Raw genomic sequence first — 26,252 nt, forward strand, 5'->3', positions numbered from 1 at the left:
TATTAGGATAGATAGATTTTAAACAGAAATATATAGGGGACATATTATAAATATTACTTCAATTGATTTTAATATTTCATCTGGGCAACATTTTACATGCTACTGTGATTTCTTTTAGAATACCATCATGGAAATATGAGTTTATTCTCATACTGCTTTTTGCTACTGATGAGATTAACAGGAACTCCTACCTTTTACCCAACATGCCTTTGATATTTACCTTCCCTATTGGCATGTGTTTTGATACATTGAAAATAATTGATGAACTAATTTTACCACAAAACAATAATCAAAAATTTCCAAATTATGAGTGTATATTGACTTCATGTGATATAGGACTTACAGGACCATCATGGACTATGTCTTCAAAACTGGAAATTGCTACCAGTTATCCAAAGGTGAGGCTCTCTGGGAAAGGAAGAGTTAACAGTTAGTCTGTGCCAATCTCAGGTTCCCACAGAGAATGAAGGGGCAGCAGGAGTTTAGATGTGGTGATCTTTATATTCTAAAGTATTAAGGAATCAGATATTGACAGGAAAGTAACATTTCCTTATATCACAAGAATGAATGAACTGGAAAAATAAGCAAAAGTTTTGCTGAACATTCAGATTGTCATAAGTATTATAGAAGTCAATAAGTATAATACAGAACATTTACAGGGTAAACTTATTGTCCTTTGTAAGAGTTCTGGAAGGTAAGTAACACAACTCATAGCTGAGAATGGACTTCCAGCCAATCATATTACTCACATTGATTCCTCTGTTCTTCATCCTTCAGATTTTCTTTGGACCATTTCATCCTATCCTGAGTGACAATGTCCGATTTCCCCATGTCTACCAGATAGCACACAAGGATACATGTTTACCTCATGCCATGGTTTCTTTAATGGTTTATTTTACATGGAACTGGATAGGGTTGCTCATTTTGGATAATGACCAGGGAACTCAGTTTCTCTCGGATTTAAGAGAAGAGATGCATAGAAATGGAGTCTGTTTAGCCTTTGTGAATGTGATCCCTGATAGCATGCAGACATACATGACCAGGGCTGGAATATATGATACTCGAATCATGACATCTTCAGCAAAGGTTGTTATCATTTATGGTGAAATGGGGTCTACCCTAGAAGCCAGCTTCAGAAGATGGGTATATTTAGGTGTACAGAGAATCTGGGTCACCACCTCACAATGGGATGTCATCATACGTAAAAGAGATTTCACCCTTGATGCCTTCCATGGCACTGTCACTTTTGCACAGCATCATGTTGAGATTTCTAAATTTAGAAACTTTATGGAAACAATGAATACTTCTAAATATCCAGTAGATATTTCTCAAATGAGACAGAAGTGGAATTCTTTTAATTGTTCAGGTTCCAATACCAACTATAGCTCAATGAATCATTATTCTTTCAACACTTCATTGGAATGGTTATCCCAGCATAATTTTGATATGGTCCTGAGTGAAGAAGGTTACAATTTATACAATGCTGTGTATGCTGTGGCCCACACTTACCATGAAGCCATTCTTCAACAAGTAGAGTCTCAGGAAACAGAAGAATCCATTGGAATATTCTCTGATTGTCAGAAGGTAAAGTATCTTACTTTCTATCATACTTTGTTATTTTTAAATGGCTCCAGAAATGATGCTATAAATTTGTCAGAGACTCCTCTCATTACTGGAATTTCTGTAAATTAAAACTCCCTAACATATTTTTTTGTGGCCATATAAACTGGACAATATTAACATTCAGCATATGACAACATTTTTATAGGAAGATTAGTTACTTTTGTTAGAATATTTCTCAATTTTTTGCCAAATTAATTTAATATTTGAAATAATAGCTGGATTTTTTATCATAAAATCTTTCAGTGACAAGTAGCTTTTTTTCCAAAAGGAACAGAGGAGTGGCTCCTGGTTCTGGAAAGACTCAATACAACAGTATAGGGAAATGCCAGAACAGGGAAGTGGGAAGAGTAGATGGAGGAACAGTGGGAGGGAAGAGGGCTTATAGGACTTGAGGGAAGTAGGGACCCAGAAAAGGATAAGCCATTTGATGTGTAAATAAAGAATACATTGAATAAAAAAAATAAACAATTATACAAACTTTGTTTTTATTAAATTTATTTTTTATATGTGTCCTGTATTTACATGATTTTAAAAGCACCTGTCTTCCTTTCAATAACGTCCAGAACTCACCCTCTTTTTCGATTTGATGGCTTCTATCTGGCTGTTTTTATATAAGTAATAAATGTTCACATCTCTGTCATTATGTTACTCAATAGTTGGTAAGCATTTGTTCTGTCAATTTCTGCCATGAAATACAAATGAAGTATAAATATGTTTTTACCCATGAGATATCTTGTATTTCACTAGGTAGCACACCTTCAATACTGTTGCATTCCTGTAATATATTATGAATTATTGGACATTCAACATGTCATTTTGCCTTAGTGGGTTGGCATATGTAATCATCTAATGATGTATCTCATTTAGATTGCTCCATTGCTGAAGAAGAGGGTATTTACTAATCCCGTCGGAGAAATGGTGAACATGAATCTAAGAGAAAACCTGTGTGCAGAATATGAGATTTTCAACATTTGGAATTTCCCTCAAGGCTTTGGACTAAAAGTGAAAATAGGAGGTTACTTCCCCCATTTCCCAAAGAGTCAACAACTGCACATATCTGAAGACTTGAAGTGGGCCATGGGAGAAACACCGGTGTGTACACTATAATTTTTATTCTTTTCTGCATGTTTATTTAAAAAAAAAATTGGAATTGGGTCTTGGGCTAGAGGTAGAGAACAACTTCATGTCTTGTTTCAGAGTCAAGCACCCATGTTTGATTGTTCACAAACTGCTGTAAGTCCTGATATTGGAGATATTGGAGATCCAGTGCCTCTGGCTTCCATGGACACTTAATTTCAACTTACCTCAGACTGCAAAAACATGTATAAAAAATTAAAATATAATAAAATGTTTAGCCTATTTAAATTTATAACTAGTTACAGACTGAAATTTTGTGATTCTGTGCATATATCTTTATAACTGAATCATGAATATTGTGTAATTTTTTATTTTATTTTTCCAACAATGTAACTCTTTATATTTATTGTTAATTACATTATCAGAGTATAAACCAATATATTTTATTTCTGTTTTTTAACATATGTTTCTTTCTCTTTGTTTCTTTGTTTCTTTGTCTCTCTCTCTCTCTTTCTCTCTCTTTCTTTCTTTCTTTCTTTCTTCTTTCTTTCTTTCTTTCTTCCTTTCTTTCTTTCTTTCGTTCTTTCTTTCTTTCTTTCTTTCTTTCTTTCTTTCTTTCTTTCTTTCTTTCTTTCTTTCTTTCTTTCTTTCTTTCTTTCTTTCTTTCTCTGTGTATATATGTGAGTGCCTGTTCCTGTAGCAATCACTGGTGTTAAGTTCTCTGGAGCTGGAGTTACATAGGGTTGTGAGCCACCATGTAGATGTGAGGAACTTAACTCAGGTCCTCTGGAAGACTAGTAAGTACTCTTAAGTACTGAACCATCTCTCTAGTGTCCCAAACACTTCCTTGCTTTATCAGCTGTGGGGACCTTGAAGCAATGGCACCTCAGAGACAATGAACATGCCCGGAATATTTTGAATCAACCAGCTTGGCTTGGGAAAGAACTGATTTTAGGACCAGCGCACACAATATTTAAAATGAATCTTGAGTGCTGTATGGTGGCAGAAAGTAAAACTTGTAAAACACATTTAGTAAAATAACAGTGAGTTTATGTAAAAATTAAATAGTACCCAACTACAAACAAAAGAAAATGTTTAACAGCCAAAGCTTGAAAACTTGGAGGGAGAGAATAAAGAGGCATTTCTGTAACTCAAAGTATAAAATAAGTATCCTTGAGTCCATACAGATATTAGAAGTATAAGGTACAGGTTTGGCTCTGACCCTGACTCAAATCAGCTGTGCAAATACATTGGAGGTGATTGGAGAAACTAGAGCATGGGCTGGTTATTTGATATTATGAAGTAATTGCCAATAATGTTTTTTAAAGTATGATAAAATTATGGCTTTGTAATTTTGAAATGTCTTTATTAGCAATATTACTGACACATTTATGGGAGAGCAGTATATTTATGTTTGTATTATTTTTGTTTGGATTGTGTAAATAAATAGATGAAGAAGAATGGACAAATGTCTATTATAGGTTTCTGAACATTGGGTTTAACTAATGGTTGTGTTTCAGCGTGGTAACTAACTGCAATAGATGGGCTGCATCAATATCATACAGGAGCAGCACAGTAAATGAACCTTGGACATATATATATATATATATATATATATATATATGAATAAAATTGTATTTAACAATATATTATAATACACAGCATATTATATATTTATATAATGTAAATATATTTCACAACATACTATAAATATTTATATACTATGCAACTATATATAATATATACATTATTTATACTACTCTGATATAAATTAGCTATGTCTTATACAATTAATAATATAATACATATGATTATAATCTAATATATTACAACAAATATATTCAGTTCTGTTTCTCTAGAGAACTCTGACTACAGTACTGACAGGAAATTTTCGAACTAGTTGCTAAGTTTTCAATAACTAGGATCGATTTAAGGAATAAAGTCTCTTAAATGAAAAATATACTCCTATGCATAGAGTTATTTTTCTTATCAGTTTGTAGCTCTAGAAAAGATGCCATCAAACCACATAACCCTAAACTATTTTCACACTGATGGATATATGGGTAACTATTTTTACATTCCCAGCTATCCTTACATGGTTCTATGGTCCATAGCAATCTAATATATTCTACATATGATTTGAGTTTCTCTTTTCTTGTACACACTCTATTGCTCTTCTTGTTAAGCAAGATTATCTGTAATTATATATCTGTCTGTATTTTACATTTTTGCATGGCAATCTCTGACCTCCCACCTGGTCCCCACCTCACAGTAGTGTTTGTCATTCCATTCTCCATTCCCTTCTTCTCTGAGAGGGTGGGCACCCCTTGGGTACCCCCCACACTCTGGTGTGTCCAGTTTCTGCACAATTATGTGCATTCTTTTCCACTAAGGCCAGACATGGCAGCTCTGTTGGAAATTAATTCTACAGATAGGCAGCAGCATTAGAGTCAGCCTTTGTTCCAGTTGTTGGCTTGTAGCCAACTATCAGAATTAGCATGGGAACCCCAATGGAAGAGATAGGGGAAGGAATGAGGGAGCTGAAGGAGTTTGCAACCCCATAGGAAGAACAACAATATCAACCAATCAGACCCCTGAGAGCTCCCAGGGACTAAATCACCAACCAAAGGGTACATACACATGGAGGAACCCATAGCTCCAGCTGCATATGTAGCAGAGGATGGCCTTATGTGGCATCAGTGGGAGGGGAGACCCTTGGTCTTGTGAAGGCTTGATGCCCCAGTTTAGGAGAATGCTATATCAGTGAGGTGGGTTGGTGAGCACCCTCATAGAATTGGCGGAGAGGGAATGGGATAGGGGCATTTTGGAAGGAAAACCAGGAAAGGTGATCATTTGAAAATAAATAATACATTAAAAATTGCAAAAATATATAGTTTCAAAATATTAATATTGCAAGTATATAACATGCAAACATATCATACACAAAATTGTTTTGATGTTTTCTTTATTTTTTATTATTTTATTGATTTAGATTTCAAATGTTGTCCCCTTCCCAGTCCCTCCTCCATAAGCACCCAACTCCACACTGCTTCCTGTTCACCTCTAAGTGAGTGTTCCCCCACCAACTCCCACCTATCCCTCTAGCATCCCTTTTTTCTGGGGCCTCACGCCTCCATAGGACCAAGTGCATCCCCTCCCACTGAGGACAGACAAGGCAGTCTTCTGCTGTATATGTAGTGGGGTCATAGACCAGTCCACATATACTCTTTCATTAATGGCTTAGTACCTGAGAGTTCTGAGGTGTCCAGTGATACTAATGTTCTTCCTATGAACCTCTTCCTATGAGGTTATAATCCCATTCTACTCCATTAGTCGTTACCCTAACTCTTCCATTGGCTCAGTACAATGGTTGGCTGTAAGTTTCTACATCTGTCTTAATCAGGTGCTGGTCGACCCTTCCAGAGAACAGCCATGCCCAGCTCCTGTCTGCAAGCACATCATGGCATCAGCAGTAGTGTTGGGGTTTGGTGCCTGCCCATGTAATGGATCTCACTTGGGCTGGTTCCTGGATGGCCTTTCATTCAGTCATTTTTTTTTCATTTTTTGTCCCTTCATTTCCTTTAGACAGGAACAGTTCTGAATTAAAAATTTTGAGCTGGTGGTGGCCCAATTCCTCAATTCTGGGCCTTGTCAATGCACTGGATGTGGTATCTGCAGGTTCCATCTTCCCACTGTTGGGAATTTGGGCTAATGTCATCTCCACTGTGTCCTGGGATACTCTCACATCCCTGGTGGCTGGGACTTTCTAGTGCTTACCGCATCTCCCATCCCACACTCCTGTACAGTTCTATGCAGTCTCCTGGCCCTGTGCACTTCTCTCCTGTCTCCCTGTATACCTGACCCTGTCCTCAATTTCACCTCTGCCTATTCCCCTCCCACCCAGATCCCTCATCCCTCTGCTTCCCATGATTATTTTGCTCCCCCTTCTAAGTTGAACTGAGGCATCCACACTTGAGCCTTCCTTCTTGTTAAGCTTCATATGGTCTGTGAATTGAATCCTGGAACATTTTGGCTAATATGCACTCATCAGTGAGTAAATACCATGTATGTCCTTTTGGGTCTAGGTTACCTCACTCAGGATGATATTTTCTAGTTCCATTCATTTGCCTGCAAAATTTGTGAAGTCCTCATTTTTAATAGCTGAGTAATATTCCATTGTGTAAATATACCACATTTTCTGTATCAACTCTTTGGTTGAGGGAAATCTGGGTTGTTTCCAGCTTCTAGTAATTATAAATAAGGATGCTACCAACATAGTGTAGCATGTGTTCTTGTGACATGGTGAAGCATCTTTTGGGTATATGCCTAGGAGTGGTATAGCTGAATCTTAAGGTAGAACTATTTTTAATTTTTTGGGGTACCTTGAGGTTAACTTCAATATCAGTTGCATTAATTTGCAATCTCAGTAGCAAGGAATGAGTTTTTCTCCTTCACATCTTTGCCAGCATCTGTTGTCATCTGAGTTTTCGGTCTTAGTCATTCTGATTGTTGCAAGGGAGAATCTTCGTTTTGATTTCCATTTCCCTAATAATTAAGGATGTTGAGCACATTTTCATGTGCTTCTTGGTCATTAGAGATTCTCAGTTGAGAATTCTGTTTAACTCTGTACCCCATTTTTAATCGGGGTATTTGTTTGTTGGTGTCTAACTTTTCTAGTTCTTTATACATTATCCCTCTGTCTGATGTAGAATTAGGGAAGAGCTTTTCATAACAGGCTAACATTTTCTCCTACTGACAGTGTCATTCGCTTTACAGAAGCTTTTCTATTTCATGAGGTCCCATTAGAGAATTGTTGATCTTAGGCCTGAGCCATTGGTGTTCTGTTCAGGAAAAGTTCCTTTGTGCCAGTGTGCTTGCCTGTTCCCACTATCTGTTCTGTTAGATTCAGTGTATCTGGTTTTATGTTCATGTCCTTGTTCTACTGGAACTTGTCCTTTGTACAAGGAAATAATTATAGCTCAATTTGCTTTCTTTTACTTGCAGACCACCACTTAGTCCAGCAGCGCCATTCTTTGAAGATGCTTCCTTTCCCCACTGTATGGTTTGGCTCCTTTGTCAAAGATCAAGTATCAACAGGTGTCTGAGTTTATTTCTTGGTCTTTGATTCTATTCCATCGATCCACATGTCTGTCTCCACCAAATCCATGTGGTCTTTATCACCATAGTTCTGTATTACAGCTTTAGGTCAAGGATGGTGATTCCCTCAGATGTTCTTTTATTGTTGAGAATTATTTTCACTGTCCTGGTTTTTTTTTTTGTTATTCTGTATGAAATTGACAACTGTTTCTATCTCTGTGAATAATTGAGTTAGGATTTTGATGGGGATTATATTGAATCTGTAGATTTGTTTTAGTAAGAAGGTATTTTAGCATACGATCCTGCTGATCCATGAACATGGGCAATCTTTCCATTTTCTGAGGTCTTTTTTGATTTCTTCCTTGAGACACTTGAAATTCTTGTCATATAGTTCTTTCACTTGCTTGGTTAGAGTTACACCAACATATTTTATATTATTTGTGGCTACTGTGAAGGATATCATTTCCATACTTTCTTTCTCAGTCTGTTTATCATTTATGTAAAGGAGGTCTAGTCATTTGTTTGAGTAAGTTTTATGTCCTGCCATTTTTTGAAGTTGTTTATGAGCTGTAGAATTTCTCTGGTGGAATTTTGGGCATTGCTTATGTATTTTGCCATATCACACATATGTATCACATAATACAAATAGTAATACCTTCACTTTTTCCTCTCCAATTTTTATCCCCTTAACCTCCTTTTGTTGTCTAAGTGCTCTAGCTAGAACTTTGAGTACTATATTGAATAAATAGGGAGAGAGTTGGCAGCCATGTCTTGTTCCTGATTTTAGTGAGATTGCTTAAATATTCTCTCCATTTATGTTGATGTTGCCTATTCGTTTGGTGTGTACTGATTTTTATTATGTTTAGATGTGTGCCTTGAATTCCTGATTTCTCCAAGACTTTTAATATGATGGGGTGTTGGTTTTTGTCAAAGACCTTTTCAGCATCTAATGACATGATCCTGTGATTTTTTTCTTTGATTTTATCTAGTGGATTACATTGATGGATTTCTGTATATTGAACCATCAGTGCATGCCTGGGATGAAACATAGTTGATCATGATGGATGATTGTTTTGATGTGTTTTTGGATTCTCTTTGAAAGAATTTTATTGAATATTTTCAAATCAATATTTATAAGCAAAATTGTTCTTAAGTTCATTTTCTTTGTTGGGTCTTTGGTTTATGTATTAGAGTAACCATGTCTTCAGAGAATAAATTAGGTAGTGATCCTTCTCTTTCAATTTTGTGGACTAGTTTGAGGAGTGTTAATATTAGATCTTCTGTGAAGGTCTGGGAGAATTCTGCAGTAAACATACCTGGCCCTGGGCTTCCTTCCTTCCTTCCCTCCTTCCCTCCTTCCTTGCTTCCCTCCCTTCTTCCCTCTCTCCTTCCTTCCTTCCCTCCTTCCCTTTTTATTAGTCATTTTTATACACTCCATATTTTATTCCCCACCCATCAAAACCCTGTCCACCCTCCGACTGTTCCACATTCCACACCTCTTCCCCTCCCCCTGTCTCCACATGGATGTTCCTACCCCTTACCACACACCTGACCGCTAAACTCCCTGGGGTCTCCAGGTTCTTGGAGGTTAGGTGCCTCATCTCAGAATGAACACAGACCTGGCAGTCCTCTATTATATGTGTCCTAGAGGCCTCATATCAGCTAGTGTATGCTGCCTGTCTGGTGGTCCAGTGTTTCAGAGATCCTAGGGGTCCAGATTAATTGAGATTGCTGGTCCTCCTGCAGGGTCACTCTCAGGTTCATTCAGCCTTCCTAATTGAAGAGCAGGTGTCAGCTGCTTCTGTTTATTGGTTGGGTGTAAATATTTGCTCCTGACTCTTTCAGAGGCTTGTTGGCACTTCCTGAGTGCTGTCGTGCTAGGTCACTTTTTGTGAATGCTCTTAGCTTCAGTAATAGTGTCAGCCTCAGGACATCCCCATGCCCTGGATCCCCCTTTGAGCCTGTCACTGGACCTTCTTTTCCTCAGGCTCCTCTCCATTTCCATCCCTGTAATTCTTTCAGACCCGAACAATTATGGGTCAGAGTTATGACTGTGAGAAGACCTCCCTCTCCCTCATTTGAAGCCCTGTCTTTCTGCTGGAGCTAGGCTGTGTAAGTTCCCTCTCCCTACTGTCAGGCATTTCATCTGGGTAACTCCCCTTTAGTCCTGTGAGTCTCTCACGTCCCAGGTCTCTGGTGCATTCTGGAGGTCTCCCCATCCTCCTATCTCCTGAGGTTGCCTGTTTCCATTTTTCTGCTGGGCCCCAGGACTTCAGTCCTTTTCCCTCCCTCAGTGTCAGATTAGGTTCCCTTCCCCCCTCTCCCCTGCCCTGTCCACTTATGCTGCAATGTCCCTCCCTCCCTCCCTCCCTCTTCACTTATGGTTGCTTTGTTCTCCCTCCACAGTGGGACTTCAGCTTGTTGACCTTTTTGAGTTTTGTGCATCGTATCTTAAATATTCTGTACTTTTCTTCTTCTTCTTCTTCTTTTTGACTAAGAAAATATCCACTTATTAGTGAATACAAACCATGCATGTATTTTGTGTCTGAGTTACCTCACTCAGGATGATATTTTCTAGTTCCATCCATTTGCCTGCAAAATTCAGGAAGCCCTTGTTCCTAATAGCTGAGTAGTATTTCATTGTGTAAATGAACCACATTTTCTGTATCCATTCTTCTGTCATGAGACTTCTAGGTTGTTTCCAGCTTCTGGCTACCACAAATAAGGCTGCTGTGGACATCATGGAACACATACCCCTGGGGCATGGTGGGGAATTTTTTTGGGTATATTCTCAAGAGTGGTATAGCTGGGTCTTAAGGAAGATCTATTTCCAATTTTCTGAGGAAAATTTTGCATTTCCCTCATGATTAAGAATGTTGAACATTTCTTTTTTTTTATTTTCTATATTCTTTGTTTACATTCCAAATGATTTTCCCTTTCCCGGATCCTCCCTCCCCATATGTCCCATAAAACTTTTTCTCTCCATCCCTTCTCCAATCACCTCCCTCCTTTTTCTCTGTCCTTATATTCCCTTCCAATGCTAGATCAATCCTTTCCAGGATCAGGTCCCTCTCCATACTTCTTCATGGGAGTCATTTGTTATGCAATTTGTGCCTTGGGTATTCAGGGCTTCTGGGCTAATTAATATCCACTTATCAGAGATTGCATTCCATGTGTATTCTTTTGTGATTGGGTTACCTCACTTAGGATGATATTTTCCAGATCAAACCATTTGCCTAAAAATTTTGTGAATTCATTGTTGTAGTACTAATGGCTGAATAGTACTACATTGTGTAGATATACCACATTTTTTTGCATCCATTCCTCCTTTGAGGGGCATCTGGGTTCTTTCCAGCTTCTGGCTATTATAAATAAGGCTGCTATGAACACAATGGAGCATTTGTCTTTATTATATGCTGGGGAATCCTCTGGGTATATGCCCAGGAGTGGTATAGCAGGATCTTTCAGAAGTGACATGCCCAGTTTTCTGAGGGACTGCCAGACTGATTTCCAGAGTGGTTGTGCTAATTTGCAACCCCACCAGCAGTGGAGGAGTGTTCCTCTTTCTCCACATCCTCGCCAACATCTGCTGTCTCCTGAGTTTTTACTCTTAGCCATTCTGACTGGTGTAAGGTGAAATCTCAGGGTTGTTTTGATTTTCATTTCCCTGATGACTAGTGAAGTTGAGCATTTTTTAAGATGTTTCTCCGCCATCTGAAGTTCTTCAGGTGAGAATTCTTTGTTTAACTCTGTACCCCATTTTTAAATAGCGTTATCTGGTTTTCTGGGGTCTTACTTCTTGAGTTCTTTGTATATATTGGATATTAGCCCTGTATATGATGTAGGGTTGGTGAAGATCTTTTCCCAATTTGTTGGTTGCCGATTTGTCCTTTTGATGGTGTCCTTTGCTTTACAGAATCTTTGTAATTTTATGAGGTCCCATTTGTCAATTCTTGATCAGAGCATAAGCTATTGGTGTTCTGTTCAGGAACTTTCCCCCTGTACCGATGTCCTCAAGGGTTTCTTTTTCTTTTCTATTAGCTTCAGAGTGTTTGGCTTTATATGTAGGTCCTTGATCCATTTGGAGTTGAACTTAGTACAAGGAGACAAGGATGGATAAATTCACATTCTTCTGCATGCTGACCTCCAGTTGAACCAGCACCATTTGTTGAAAAGGCTATCTTTTTTCCATTGGATGTTTTCAGCCCCTTTTTGAGGATCAAGTGGCCATAGGTGTGTGGGTTCATTTCTGGATCTTCAATCCTGTTCCATTGATCTGCCTGCCTATCACTGTACAAATACCATGCAGTTTTTTAACACTATTGCTCAGTAATATTGTTTGAGGTCAGGGATACTGATTCCCCCAGAATTTCTTTTGTTGTTGAGAATACTTTTAGCTATCGTGGGTTTTTTGTTATTCCAAATGAATTTGAGAATTTTTTAATTGAGTATATTCATTTACATTGCCAATTTTAAAACCTTTCCCAATTTCCACCCTCCCAAAAGCTCCCCTCCCCACTGATTCCCTACTCCTCCTCCCACCCCCTGACTACATTATATGTCCCTCTACCTGACACACTCTCTCCTCCCCCAAATCCCCCCATCAGTTTCCCTTTACTGGGGCCTCTATTGAGCCTTTACCTTACCAAAGACCACTCCCATTAATGCTCACGAAGGCATTCCTCTGACACATTTTTGGCTGGAACTATCTGTGCCCCTTGGTTGATGCTTCAATCCCTGGGAGTCTTGGGATGTCTGGGTGTCTGAAGTCATTGTTCTTTCCATGGGGCTATATACCCCTTCAGCTCCTCCGGACCTCCCTCCAGATCCTCCGTTGGGAACCCCAAGCTCAGTTCAATAGTTGGTTGCTAGTTATATACAGGTAGCCTCTGTATGTGTAAGGCTCTGGCAGGGCCCTTCTGGAGATAGGCATTGCATGCTCCTTTTAGTACACGCTTATCATCATTACTATATTAATCCTGCCAATTCAAGAGCATGGAAGATTTTTCCATCTTCTGATGTCTTCTTCAATTTTTTTCTTCAAAGAGTTGAAGTTCCTGTAATACAGATCTTTCACTTGTTTGGTTAGAGTCACACCAAGATACTTTATATTGTTTGTGGCTATTGAGAAGGGTATCATTTCCCTAATTTCTTTCTCAGTCTGTTCATCCTTTGAGTAAAGGAAGGTTACTGATTTGTTTGAGTTAATTTTATATCCAGCCACTTTGCTGAAGTTGTTTATCAGGTTTAGGAGTCCTTTGTTAGAATTTTTCTTTGTTCCTAAGTATGTTTCTTGTATACAGCACTATGGTGTATACTGTTTACATATCTATTCTGTTTAACCTATTTTTTTCTTTTTTTTTATTCGATATAATTTATTTACATTTCAAATGATTTCCCCTTTTCTAGCCCCCCCACTCCCAGATAGTCCCGTAAGCCCCCTTCTCTTCCCCTGTCCTCCCTCCCACCCCTTCCCACTTCCCCGTTCAGGTTTTGCTGAATACTGTTTCACTGAGTCTTTCCAGAACCAGGGGCCACTCCTCCCTTCTTATTGTATCTCATTCGATGTGTGGATTATGTTTTGGGTATTCCAGTTTTCTAGGTTAACCTATTTTTTATTAGTGAATTGCTTCCATTGATGTTGAGAGATATTAATGACCAATGATTGCTAGTTCCTGTTATTTTGATGTTTATGGTGGTAATGGGTGCATGTGATTTCTTTCTCTTTTTTTTTTTTGCCTTAAAATGATTAATATTTTGGGTTTCTTTGGTGTAATTACTTTCTTGTGTTTGTGTTTTCTTTTTATCATTCTCTGTTCAGTTGAGTTATTAGAGTGATAATTGCTTACATTTGGTTTCGTCAAATAATATCTTCATTTCTCCATCCATGGTGATTGAAAGTTTTACAGGGTATAGTAGTCTGAGACATCTGTGATCTCTTAGGGTCTTCAAGACATCTGTTTAGGATTTTTAGAGTCTCGGGTGAGAAGTCTGGTGTAATTCTAATAGTTTTACCTTCATATGTTACATTTCCTTTTTCCTTGCTATTTTTAATATACCCTCTTTATTCTGAACATTTTATGTTTTAGTTATTATGTGGTTGAAGAGTTTCCTTTTTCGGTCCAAACTATTTTGTGTTCTGTAAGTTTCTTGTATGTTTATAGCCTTCACTTTTTTCAGTTTAGGGGTGTTTTCTTTTATGATTTTTGAAAATATTTTATATGCCTTTGAACTGGGAATTTTTACCCTATTATATTCCTATTATTCTTAGGCTTGGTCTTTTCATAGTGTCCCAGAGTTCCTGGATATTTTGAGTTAGGAATGTTTTACTTTTGGAGTTTTGTTCGTATGCATCATTTTCTTCTATTGAATTGTTTATACCTGCGATTCTCTCTTCCAGGTCTTATATTGTGTTGTTGACTCTGGGGCCTATGATTATTGTTCTCTTCCCTAGGTTTTGCATTTCCAGGGTTGTGTCCATTCTTGCTGTCCCTATTGCTTCCATTTCTGTTTTTAGGTCTTGAGCAGTTTTATTCATTTCTTCCACAGATTGGATTCCATTTCCCTTTATTTTTGTAAGGGGTTTATTTATCCGCCCTTTAAAAGCCTCTATAATCGTCCTAATATTTTATTTAATGTTATCTTTTTGTGATTCTGATTTATTAGGATAAAAAGCAATTGGCTATGGAAGGAGATCTGGGTTCTGTTGATGCACTGGTTTGTGTTAATTTTATTCTTGCTCTTACCTTCAGTCATCTGGTTGTCACTGGGGTTGACTGGCCCTGTAGTCCCACTGGGAGTAGTTACCTGCTGGGATTTATAGTCTTGGGTAGAAGCACGCCACCCAAACACAAGGAGAGCTGTTGGCTTGGTTGTGAGTGTAGATCTTAGTTTGCAGGTAGCACTGTAGACTAAAAGATGGAGTTGGTTTTCTTACGTGAGAGCAGGACTCCCAGGCAGAGCTCTGGGCTAGGCAGCAAGGTATTAGTTCAAGACTGCAGGTAGAAGTATGGGCCAGCAAAAAGATGGAGCTCTGAGAAGATGGAGCAGGCATAAGAGATCTGGGTTTGCTGGGATCCTAGCAGGCAGAGGATTGGGGTATGGGTGTCTCACCTGGCTGTTCCCTGTGAGAGCAGACCTCCTGAGAGACAGGCAGAGCTGTGGGCTGGGGAGAATGGTGCCAATCCTGATTGCAAGTAGAGGTGTGGACCAGAAGGAAGATGGGGCCACCATGTAATTTTTTTAGTGAAACATTTTTGTATATCTTAGCCTTTCATTGTAACTTTAATTTTATTATGTCTCTAAGAGTCTCTAGCCACCTTCTATGAGCATATACATTGAATAAGCCTTCACTATTCCATCACAATTTTATTCACTAAATGTTCTTTTTTTCCCTTTTTGATTTCTAAACTTTTCAAAACAAAAATTGTCTACTACATAGTTTGTGTGGATCACTTAAATTTAAGAAGAAATAAATTTTAATCTCTTTATCCAAACATTTACAGTTAGAATATGAAAATACGTCCAAATATTTTATGGCCTTTAATTTAATTGCAGGTTTATATGAAATGCTCAGATACCCTAATTTGGCAAATAATGCATGAACATAGAAGAGTATCATCACACAATTGTTACTGTCTTAGTTATGGTTTTGATGCTGTGGACAGCACCATGGCCAAGGCACCTCTTATGAGAAAAACCTTTAAGTTGGGTTGACTTACAGGTTCAGAGGTTCAGCCCATTATTACCAAGGGGGAAGCATGGCAGCATCCAGTCAGGCATGACATAGGAAGAGCCACGAGTTTTACATCTTGTTCCGAAGGCAAACAGGAGAAGACTGGTTCATGGGAGCTAGGATGAGGGTCTTAAACCCCATGCCCATAATGACACACTTCCTCCAGCAATGTCACACCTACTCCCACAAGGCCACACCTTCTAATAGTGCCATTCCCAGGGACAAACATCTCAAGCCATCACAGTTATCTCTACATACTTTATTTACATCAGGTTCCCACCTCTACATGCAGTGTGATCTGTAATCCTGGATTCAGAAGATTTCATCAGGAACAGACATCAGACTGCTGCTTTGATTGTGTTCAGTGCTCAGAGAATGAGGTTTCCAATGAGACAGGTATGAGTTAGTGTGTAGAAGAATTTGTTGATATCTTGTCTTTTACAAAATAGAAATTTAAATGAGTCTGAAAGGAAACTGGAGACATAAGACATGTGTTTCAATATAACTGTTTTACTTAAATCAAAAATATTCTGAAGCCTGAAATGAACATGTGCTGTCTTCCATAAACACATATTTTGTTTATATTATTATGGTTACATAATTTATATTTTCTACAGAATATATATATATATTTGGATTTGGTTTTTTCGAGACAGGGTTTTTTTCTGTATAGCCCTGGCTGTCCTGGAACTCACTTTGTCGACCAGGCTGGCCTCGAACTCAGAAATCCGCCTGCCTCTGCCTCCCAGAGTGCTAGGATTACAGGCGTGCGCCACCACCGCCCGGCAGTCCACAGAATATTTAATGGGAATATTTTAGCTGTTATTCTGTCAGAAACATTTGTACATACTATTGCTATACATAGGATCCTATGTACAATTTAAATTGACAACATGATCAGTACACAGTCTTGTTATCCTGAAAACCACATTGGTTCCTGAGAGAGGCCAGAGCCTCCAGCTCTTGTTATTATTTAATGAAATGTATTTAACTTGCTTGTAGAAAATAAGTACTTACTATGACAGAATTAGGGTAAGAGTGCAAAACCCAAAAATTCACACAAAGATGTGTTAGTGTTATTCTTTGGCCTACTGAGAGACAGAGGAAAGATTTGTAATATGTATTTTGTTGCTTGACATATAGCTTGGAATATGTAGTTGAGAACAATAGAAGACTTTACCTCAAATAGTGGAAAGTGAGGTAATACATCTGATTTGATGATTGTCTTCATAATATCAAAAATATACAAAAATGTATGTATTCTGATTTTGACATGCAAAAATCACTCACAAGTACAATCATGCAATCATGGATACACTTTTATGCATACCACATATACATAATATTCTCCTAAGTATGTTTTAGTTGAAAGGTGATTACATCCCGTTCTATTTCTCTATTCAGCACTATTAGCCTCACTTCAAACTGTTATATATGTCCCCTATATTCTAAGATTAGTAGCAAAAGGACAAGAGATACACTGTATATACATTAATTAAGAATAAATTCAGTACAAGGAGATAAGAATGGATGGATTTGCTTTCTTCTATATGCTGACCATCAGTTGAACCAGCACCATTTGTTGAAAAGACTATCTCTTTTCCACTGGATGGTTTTAACTTCTTTGTCAAAGATCAAGTGACTGTAGGTGTGCGGGTTTATTTCTGGGTCTTCAGTTCTATTCTATTGATCTACCTGCCTGTCACTGAACCAATACCATGCAGTTTTTAATATTATTGCTCTGTAGTACTGCTTAGTGTCTAAGATACTGATTCCCCTGAAGTTCTTTTACTGTTAAGAATAGTTTTAGCTATCTTGGGTTTTTTATTATTCCAGATGAATTTGCAAATTGGTCTTTCTAACTCTATGAAGAATTGAGTTGGGATTTTGATGGGGATTGCATTAAATTTTTATATTGCTTTTGGCACAATGGCCATTTTTACTTTATTAATCTTGCCAATCCATGAGCATGGGATATTATTCCATCTTCTGAGGTCTTCTTTGATTTATTTTTTCAGAGACTTGAAGTTCCTGGCATTCAGATTTTTTCCTTGTTTGGTTAGAGTCACACCAAGATACTTTATATTGTTTGTGGCTATTGTGAAGGGTGTCGTTTCTTTCTCAGCCTGTTTATCCTTTGAGGATAGGCAGGCTACTGATTTGCTTAAGCTAATTTTATATCTGGTCACTTTGCTGAAGTTGCTTATCAGCTGTAGGATTTCTCTGATAAAGTTTTTGGGGTCACTTAAGCATATTATCCTATCATCTGCAAATAGTAATAGTTTGACTTCTTCCTTTCCAATCTGTATCTGTTTGACCTCTTTTTGTTTCCCAATTGCTCTAGCTAGAACCTCAAGCACTACATTGAATAGATATGAAGAGAGAGGGCAGCTAGTCCCTGATTGTAGTGGTATTGCTTCAAGTTTCTCTCCATTTAGTTTGATGTTGTCTACTAGTTTGCTGTATCTTCCTTTTTAAAAAATTTTTCTATATTCTTTGTTTACATTCCAAATGCTTTCCCTTTCCTGGTTCCCCACCCCCCTCTCTATAACTCCCATAAGCCCTCTTCCCTCCACCATTTCCCCAATCACTCCCTCCCATTTCTCTCTCCTGGTATTCCCCTGCAATTCTGGATCAAGCCATTCCATGACCAGGGTTTTCTCCTTCCTTTTTGGGAATCATTTGATATGCTAATTGTGTCTTGAGTATTCAGAGCTTCTGGGCTAATTAATGTCCACTTATCAGTGATTGCATTCCATGTGTATTCTTTTGTGATTGGGTTACCTCACTTAGGATGATATTTTACAGTTCCAACGATTTGCCTAAAAACTTCATGAATTCATTGTTTTTAATTGCTGAGTAGTATTCCATTGTGTAAGTATACCACATTTTCTATATTCATTCCTCCATTGAGGGACATCTGGGTTCTTTACAGCTTTTGGCTATTATAAATAAGGCTGCTATGAGCATAGTGGAGCATGTGTCCTTATTGCATACCGGGGAATCCTCTGGGTATATGAACAGGAGTGATATAGCAGGATCCTCTGGTAGTGTCATGCCCAGTTTTCTGAGGAACCGCCAGACTGATTTCCAGAGTGGTTGTACCATCTTGCAATCCCACCAGCAGTGGAGGAGTGTTCCTCTTTCTCCACATCCTCGCCAGCACCTGCTGTCCCCTGAGTTTTTAATCTTAGCCATTCTGACTGGTGAGAGGTGAAATCTCAACGTTGTTTTGATTTTAATTTCCCTAATGACTAATGATGTTGAACATTGCATTTTTTTTTTACTTTTTATTTTCAATATTCTTTGTTTGCATTCAAAATGATTTTCCCTTTCCTGGTTCCCCCTCCCCATAAGTTCCTTCTTAAGGTGCTTCTCAGCCATTCGAAATTTTCCAGATGAAAACTCTTTGTTTAGCTCTGTACCCTTCTTGAGTTCTTTGTATATATTGGATATTAGCCCTCTGTCAGATGTAGGGTTGGTGAAGATCTTTTCCCAATTTGTTGGTTGCCATTTTGTCCTTTTTGACAGTGTCCTTTGCCTTACAGAAACTTTGTAATTTTATGAGGTTCCATTTGTCAATTCTTGATCTTAGAGCATAAGCTATTGATGTTCTGTTCAGGAACTTTTCCCCTGTGCCCATGTCCTCAAGGTTCTTACACAGTTTCTTTTCTATTAGTTTCTTTTCTTTCTTTTTTTTAAATCTTGCTTGTTCTTTTTTTATTTGGTATATTCTTTATTTACATTTTAAGTGATTTTCCCTTTCCTGGATCCCCCCTCCCCGATAGTTTTATAAGCCCTCTTCCCTTCCCATGTTCCCTAATCCACCCCTTTCCCCTTCCCTGTCTTACAGAAACTTTGTAATTTCATGAGGTCCCATTTGTCAATTCTTGATCTTAGACCATAAGTTATTGGTGTTCTGTTCAGGAACTTTTCCCCTGTGCCCATCTCCTCAAGGGTCTTCCCCAGTTTCTTTTAGTTTCAGTGTGTCTGGTTTTATGTGGATGTCCTTGATCCACTAGGAATTGTGCTTAGTACAAGGAGATAAGAATGGATCAATTTCCATTCTTCTGCATGCTGACCTCCAGTTGAACCAGCACCATTTGTTGAAAAGTCTATCTTTTTTCCCACTAGATGGTTTTAGCTCCTTCGTTGAAGATCAAGTGACCATAGGTGTGTGGGTTCATTTCTGTGTCTTCAGTTCTATTCCATTGGTCTATCTGCCTGTCACTGCACCAATACCATGCAGTTTTTAACATTATTGCTCTATAGTACTGCTTGAGGTCAGGGATATTGATTCCTCCGAAGTTCTTTTAACTGTTGCCACAATTACCCTGATACCAGAACCACACAAATAACCAACAAAGAAAGAGAACTTCAGACCAATTTCTTGAATGAATATCGATGCAAAAATACTCAATAAAATTCTTGCCATCTGATTCCAAGAACACATCAAAACGATCATTCACCATGATCAAGTAGGTTTCATCCCAGGGATGCAGGGAAGATTTGATAGATGGAAATGCATCAATGTAATCATCTACATAAACAAACCTAAAGAAAAAAACCACAATGTCATTTCATTAGATGCTGAAAAATCTTTTGACAAAATTCAGCATCCTTTCATGCATAAAGTCTTGGAAAGAACAGGAATTCAAGGCCCATACCTAAACATAGTAAAATCAATATTCAGCAAACAGGTAGCCAACATCAAACTAAATGGAGAGAAGATTGAAGCAATCCCACTAAAATCAGGGACTAGACAAGGCTGCCCCCTCTCTGCATATCTTTTCAATATAGTACTTGAAGTTCTAGCTAGAGAAATTAGACAACATAATGAGGTCAAAGGGATACAAATTGGAAAGGAAGAATCAAACTATCATTATTCGCAGTTCATATGATAGTATACTTAAGTGACTCAAAAAACTCCACCAGAGAAATCCTACAGCTGATAAACAGCTTCAGCAAAGTGGCTGGATGTAAAATCAACTCAAGCAAATCAGTAGCCTTCTTATACTCAAAGGAGAAGCAGGCTGAGAATGAAATTAGAGAAATAACACCTTTCATAATAGCCACAAACAATATAAAGTATATCGGTATGAGTCTAGCCAAAGAAGTGAAAGATCTGTATGACAAGAACTTCAGGTCTCTGAAGAAGGAAATTGAAGAAGAGCTCAGATAATGGAAAAACTTCCATGCTCGTGGATCAGCAGGATTAATAAAGTAAAAGTGGCCATCTTGCCAAAAGCTATATAAGGATTCAATGCAATCCCCATCAATATTCCAACTCAGTTTTTTAGATTTAGAAAGAGCAATTCTCAAATTAATCTGGAATAACAAAGATAGCTAAGACTATTCTCAACAGTGAGATAACTTTTGTATATTCCTTTTACTATGTTTTGATATTGGTGTTGAATTCCTGATCTTTCCAAGACTTTTAACATGAAGGGATGCTGAATTTTGCCAAATGATATTTTAGGATCTAATGTTATGCCCATGTGTTTTTTTCATTGAGTTTGTTTATGCAGTGTATCACATTGATGGATTTCGTTATGTTGAACCATTCTTGTATCCCTGGGATGAAGCCTACTTGATTGTAGTGAATGATTATTTTAATGTGTTCTTGAATTCAGTTGGCATGAAATTTTTGAGTATTTTTGCATTCATAAGTGAAATTGGTCTGAAGTTCTCTTTCTTTGTTGAATCTTTATATGATTTTGGTATCAGTGAAATTGTGACTTCATAGAATGAGTTGTTTTGTGTTCCTTCTGTTTCTATTTTGTGGAATATTTTGGAGAGTGTTCATATCAGTTCTTCTTTGAAAGCTGCTAGAATTCTGCCTTAAAACCATCTGGCCCTGTGCTATCTTTGGTAGAGCATCTTTTTGGGTATGTGTCTAGGAGTGGTATAGTTGTGTCTTCAGGTTGAACTATTTCCAACTTTTTGAAGAACTATAAAATTGTTTTCTAGAGCAGTTGTACAGGCTTGCTGGAGTGTTCACTTTTCTCCATATCTGGGGCCTACATATGCTGTCACTTGAGTTTTTTATCTTTGTCATTCTGATTGCTGTAAAGTGAAATCTCACGGTTATTTTGAGCTGCATTTCTGTGATCACTCAGCATATTGAACATTTCTGTAAGTGCTTCTCAGCCATTCAAGATGCCCATCTTGAGAATTCTATTTAGCTCTGTACCCCATTTTTAATGGGGTTATTTGGTCCTCTGGAGTCTAAATTTTTTAGTTCTTTGTATTTTGTGGATAATAACCCTTGTTCAGGGAAGATCTTTTCTCAATATGCAGGATATTTTTTTTTTTTTGTCCCATTGACGGTGTCCTTTCCCTTACCAAAGCATTTCAGGTTTTTTATGAACTCCTACTTTCGAATTGTTGAATTTAGACTCTGAGACATTGGTGTTCTGTTCAGGATAGTTTCTCCTGTTTCAATAACATGGTCAAGGTTATTTCTTCACTTTCTCTTCCATTAGATTCAATGTATCTGGTTTTATGTTCTGGTCATTGATACATTTGGACTTTAGTTTTGTGGAGGATGATAAATATGGATTGATTTCCACCTTTCTACATGCAAGTCACCAGGTAGACCATCACTACTTTTTGAAGATGCTCTCATTTTCCACTTTATGGTTTTGGATTCTTTGTCAACAATCAAGTGTATGTTGCTGTGGGGATTTATTTCTGGGTCTTTGATTCTATGCTATTGATTGACCTGTCTGTCTCTGTATCAATACCATGTGGCCTTAATCACTATTTCTCTGTAGTACAGTTGCAAGTCAGGGATGGTTATCACCACAGAAGTTCTTTTATTTTCTAAAATTATTGTTATTATCCTGCAATTTGTTTTCCATATGAAGTTGAGAATTGCTCTTTACATGCCCTTGAAGAATTGCATTGCAGATTTGATAGGAATTGCATTGAACCTGCCGATTGCTTTTGGTCACATGGTTATTTTCACTGTTAATCCTATTGTTCTGTCAACACTGGGGATCTTTCTGTCTTCTGAGTTCTTCTATGCCCTTTGTCAGGGACTAAGTTCATGACATACATATCTCTCACTTGCTTAGTTGTACTTACACCATGATATCTTATAATATTTGTAGATATTGTGACTGTTTTTGTTTCTCTAATTTCTTTCTCAGCAATTATGCATTTCTACAAAGGGTGGCTATTGACTTGTTTTAGTGTAATTTTATATCACGCCATTTTGCTGAAGTTGTTTATTAGCTTTAGAAATTCTCTAGTAGAATATTGGGGATCACTTATGTATATGATCATTTCTGCAAATAGTAATACCTTGACTTCTTCCTTTCTAATTTTTATCACACTGATCTCCCTTTGTTGTCTAATTGTTCTAGCAATAATTTCATAGTGTATTTAGAAGATATAGATAGAATGAGCATCTTTTTCTTGCCCCTGATTTTAATGTGATTGCTTCAATGTTCTCTCCATTTAATTTGATGTTGCCTGTTGTCTCACTGTATACTGTTTTTTATTATGTTTACACATGTGTCATGAATTTCTGATTTCTTCAAACTTTATTTATTTATTTAATTTATTTTTATTTTTTATTTTTTTCAATTAAAAATATATTATTTTTTATTTCATGTTCATTGCTGTTTGCTTGCATGCATTCTGTGTAAGTATATCAGATCCCCTGGAATAGAAGTTGAAGACATCTGTGAACTCCCCCATGGGTTCAGGGACTTGAACCCTGGTCCTCTGAAAGAGCTGTCAAAGAATGCTCTTAACTGCTGAGCCATCTATTTACGATTTACTACCTTTTTAGTTTTTTTTCCAAACTAAACTAATGAAATTTATTTTAAAATATAGAACTCAGCATCACCATCTTTTAAGTCTTTGTTTTTGAGGTATGTTTGTTTTATGAAACAGAATGGTGTATTTCTACGTATCCAGCCTGTCAGCCTATCTCTTTTTATTGGGGAGTTGAGTCTGCTGATGTTTCTAGAGAAGGCATGTTTCTAGAGAAGTGACAGAGTATAATACTGCACCTTCAGGCAGTAGGATTACAAAAAACAAAACAAAACAAAACAAAATAAACAAACAAAAACATTGGATTGTTAGAGGTTTGAAAATCTTGGAGCCTACCCTTATTGGCCCACTTTCTTCAACTCAGCCATAGCTTCTAGTCCTTTCAAAATGTGGAACTCAATAGTGGCTAAGCAGACAAATCTGACACTATGTGTGCCATTTTCATCCAAACAACCACATGCAACCCCTTTTTGGTTACTTACAGTTTTTGTCATAATAATAACGATGAAATTCATAATAAAATGAAGTTATTCTATTTTCGTAAGTACTTATTATTTATCAGTTTCAAAACTTTTAAAATCAAAATCAGAAAGCAAATTATATACTTAAACATTTAATGTCCTAGAGATTCACCGATTTGAGATCTTTTACATTATGATTTTTAAAAGCTTTTATCAATATCAGAGATAATGCTTATAAGTAAGTGTCTTCTCTCTTTATCTTGAAAGTGGTATGTTACACTACCAGGGATGTACTGTTCCAGAGCAGCATGATATTACCGCTTCCTACAACATCAAACAAAAGAATTGTTGCTGAACAACAAAATGTTTATTGTGATATCCTCTGATTAATACAGATACTACATGATCAAGTGTATAATGAGGAAATTTATTAAGGTTTCTTGTTAATGTTCTCCAGCAGATCTGGAACAGTGTGTGAGCTGTCTACCTGATGAGTATGCCAACACAGAACACACACACTGCCTGAAAAGGCATCTCTCCTATCTGGCCTATGAAGACCCACTGGGAATGTCTCTTGCTTGCATGTCCCTGTGTTTCTCTGTACTCACAAGTCTTGTATTTGGTACTTTTGTGAGATACAGTGACACTCCCATTGTGAAGGCCAACAACCGCAATCTCAGTTACATCCTACTAATCTCCATCACACTCTGTTTCCTCTGTGCTTTGCTTTTTATTGGGCATCCGAACATGGGTACCTGCATCCTGCAGCAGACCACATTTAGTATCTTTTTCACAGTGGCTTTATCTAGTGTCTTGGCCAAGACAATTACTGTGGTTCTGGCTTTCAAGATTACTACTCCAAGAAGAAGAATGAGATCAATGTTGATATCAGGGGCACCTAACTTTGTCATTCCCCTCTGTACCCTGCTCCAACTTGTTCTCTGTGGAATTTGGCTAGCAGTATCACCTCCTTTTATTGATACAGATACACAATCTGAACATGGGCAGATCACCATTGTGTGCAACAAAGGCTCAGTCATTGCATTCCACTTTGTTCTTGGATATTTGGGATCCTTGGCTGTGGGTAGCTTCACTGTGGCTTTCTTAGCCCGGAATCTGCCTGATAAATTCAATGAAGCCAAATTTCTAACCTTCAGCATGCTGGTGTTCTGCAGTGTGTGGGTTACCCTCCTTCCTGTCTACCACAGCACCAAAGGGAAGGACATGGTGGCTGTGGAGGTCTTCTCCATTTTGGCTTCCAGTGCAGGGCTTTTAGTCTGCATTTTTGTTCCAAAGTGTTATGTTATTTTGATAAGGCCCGATTCAAACTGTCTTCAAAATTATAGGAATAAATTACTTTATTAAAACTTGCATAGTATTACATTTTTAGATTATACTTAAAATATCTGTATTCATTTTTCTGGGAATAAGCACCTTATCCATTTTCAGATTTAATCACTTGCCTGTTGCACTTTTTGTAGGGTTGAGGCCTTTTGATATTTTCTTCATCCAGTTTAGCATGTTCTTTTATGTCTTTCTTGTTTAGCTCACATTTTGGAGACATGTGGGTGAGAATATATGTTATAGCTTCTATTTCCAGAAAACATATCCTCACCACAAGCTCTGTAATTCATTGACCCTCAAGATATTTGCTTTCTAGAGAAAGCATTCAATCTCCTGGATGAGGAGATCCTCAGCTGGGTAGGAGGCAGATTCAGCTGAGCTTGCTCCCCTGTACTGTAAGTCAATGGCCATTACACAAAGTGGAAATAGTGTCTCTTTGCCAAGTTAGCTCTTAGAACTTGAGACAACAAAACAGCTTCCTCTTGGTCAAACAGAATAGTGCTAGAGCTTTGCTGTGGAGGATTGGTTGCAGTGTGTCAGAGAACTGTGTCACTAACACATTGGAAGCTGAATGCTCAGAAGGCCTTCTGGATTGTTTTTAAACAGAACAATGTGAAAACACTCAAGAGTGAAAAGTTGCATTTAATGGGTGATCACTTCTAGGTTCCTATTACCAGAATGATTTGAGTATCAGTCTGACTTTCCATATTTGGTAACATAAGTAAATGTTAAGACCTGGGATATTGTTTTAGCACCAAAATTTCTAGATCAACACACCAGTGAAGCCTAAGTGATGGATGTGAAAAGGAGGTGGAATGATTGATTGCAAGAGACAGAGGTAATGGGTTACTTCACAGAGGCATTGCTATCCAGAAGCAAAGGAACTGATGATTGTACGAACACATAGATTTTGGAAGCATGAATAATATATGCACAGGTACAAGCCATAAATTATCCTAGTAGTGCAAGTGGACATGGACTCCAAGTCCTATCCCTGAACAAATATTTTTCTTTTCATATCTGTGGACAAGAGAAAATCAGTTTTCTACAGTGTAGTTGTAGAGGTCATGTCATCCACATTTCAGAGAAGGGTCATGTCTTATGTTGTAGTTTAAAAGCACAATACATAT

General features: G+C 37.6%; 1 protein-coding gene across 1 annotated transcript; it reads left to right on the forward strand.

Annotated features, from left to right (window-relative positions):
- The first annotated feature begins 720 nt into the window (after positions 1-720).
- Positions 721-25,143, forward strand: LOC127670584 (vomeronasal type-2 receptor 116-like). The gene is made up of 4 exons (XM_052165081.1): positions 721-1,317; positions 2,491-2,715; positions 15,805-15,928; positions 24,239-25,143. The coding sequence occupies exons 1-4, from the start codon at positions 721-723 to the stop codon at positions 25,141-25,143; spliced, it is 1,851 nt and encodes a 616-aa protein (XP_052021041.1).
- Positions 25,144-26,252: the final 1,109 nt, after the last annotated feature.

This window comes from Apodemus sylvaticus, chromosome 20, assembly GCF_947179515.1.
Source record: "Apodemus sylvaticus chromosome 20, mApoSyl1.1, whole genome shotgun sequence".
In the NCBI taxonomy this organism is placed as follows: domain Eukaryota; kingdom Metazoa; phylum Chordata; class Mammalia; order Rodentia; family Muridae; genus Apodemus; species Apodemus sylvaticus.

What these genes read in the sequence shown, in the direction of transcription:
- LOC127670584 (XM_052165081.1), top strand. Translation starts at nt 721, where the DNA reads ATGGACTTCCAGCCAATCATATTACTCACATTGATTCCTCTGTTCTTC. An exon ending in GGGCCATGGGAGAAACACCG is followed by an intron (nt 2,716 to 15,804) that starts GTGTGTACACTA and finishes TATTTACATCAG; the next exon opens with GTTCCCACCTCTACATGCAG. An exon ending in TGAGGTTTCCAATGAGACAG is followed by an intron (nt 15,929 to 24,238) that starts GTATGAGTTAGT and finishes GTTCTCCAGCAG; the next exon opens with ATCTGGAACAGTGTGTGAGC.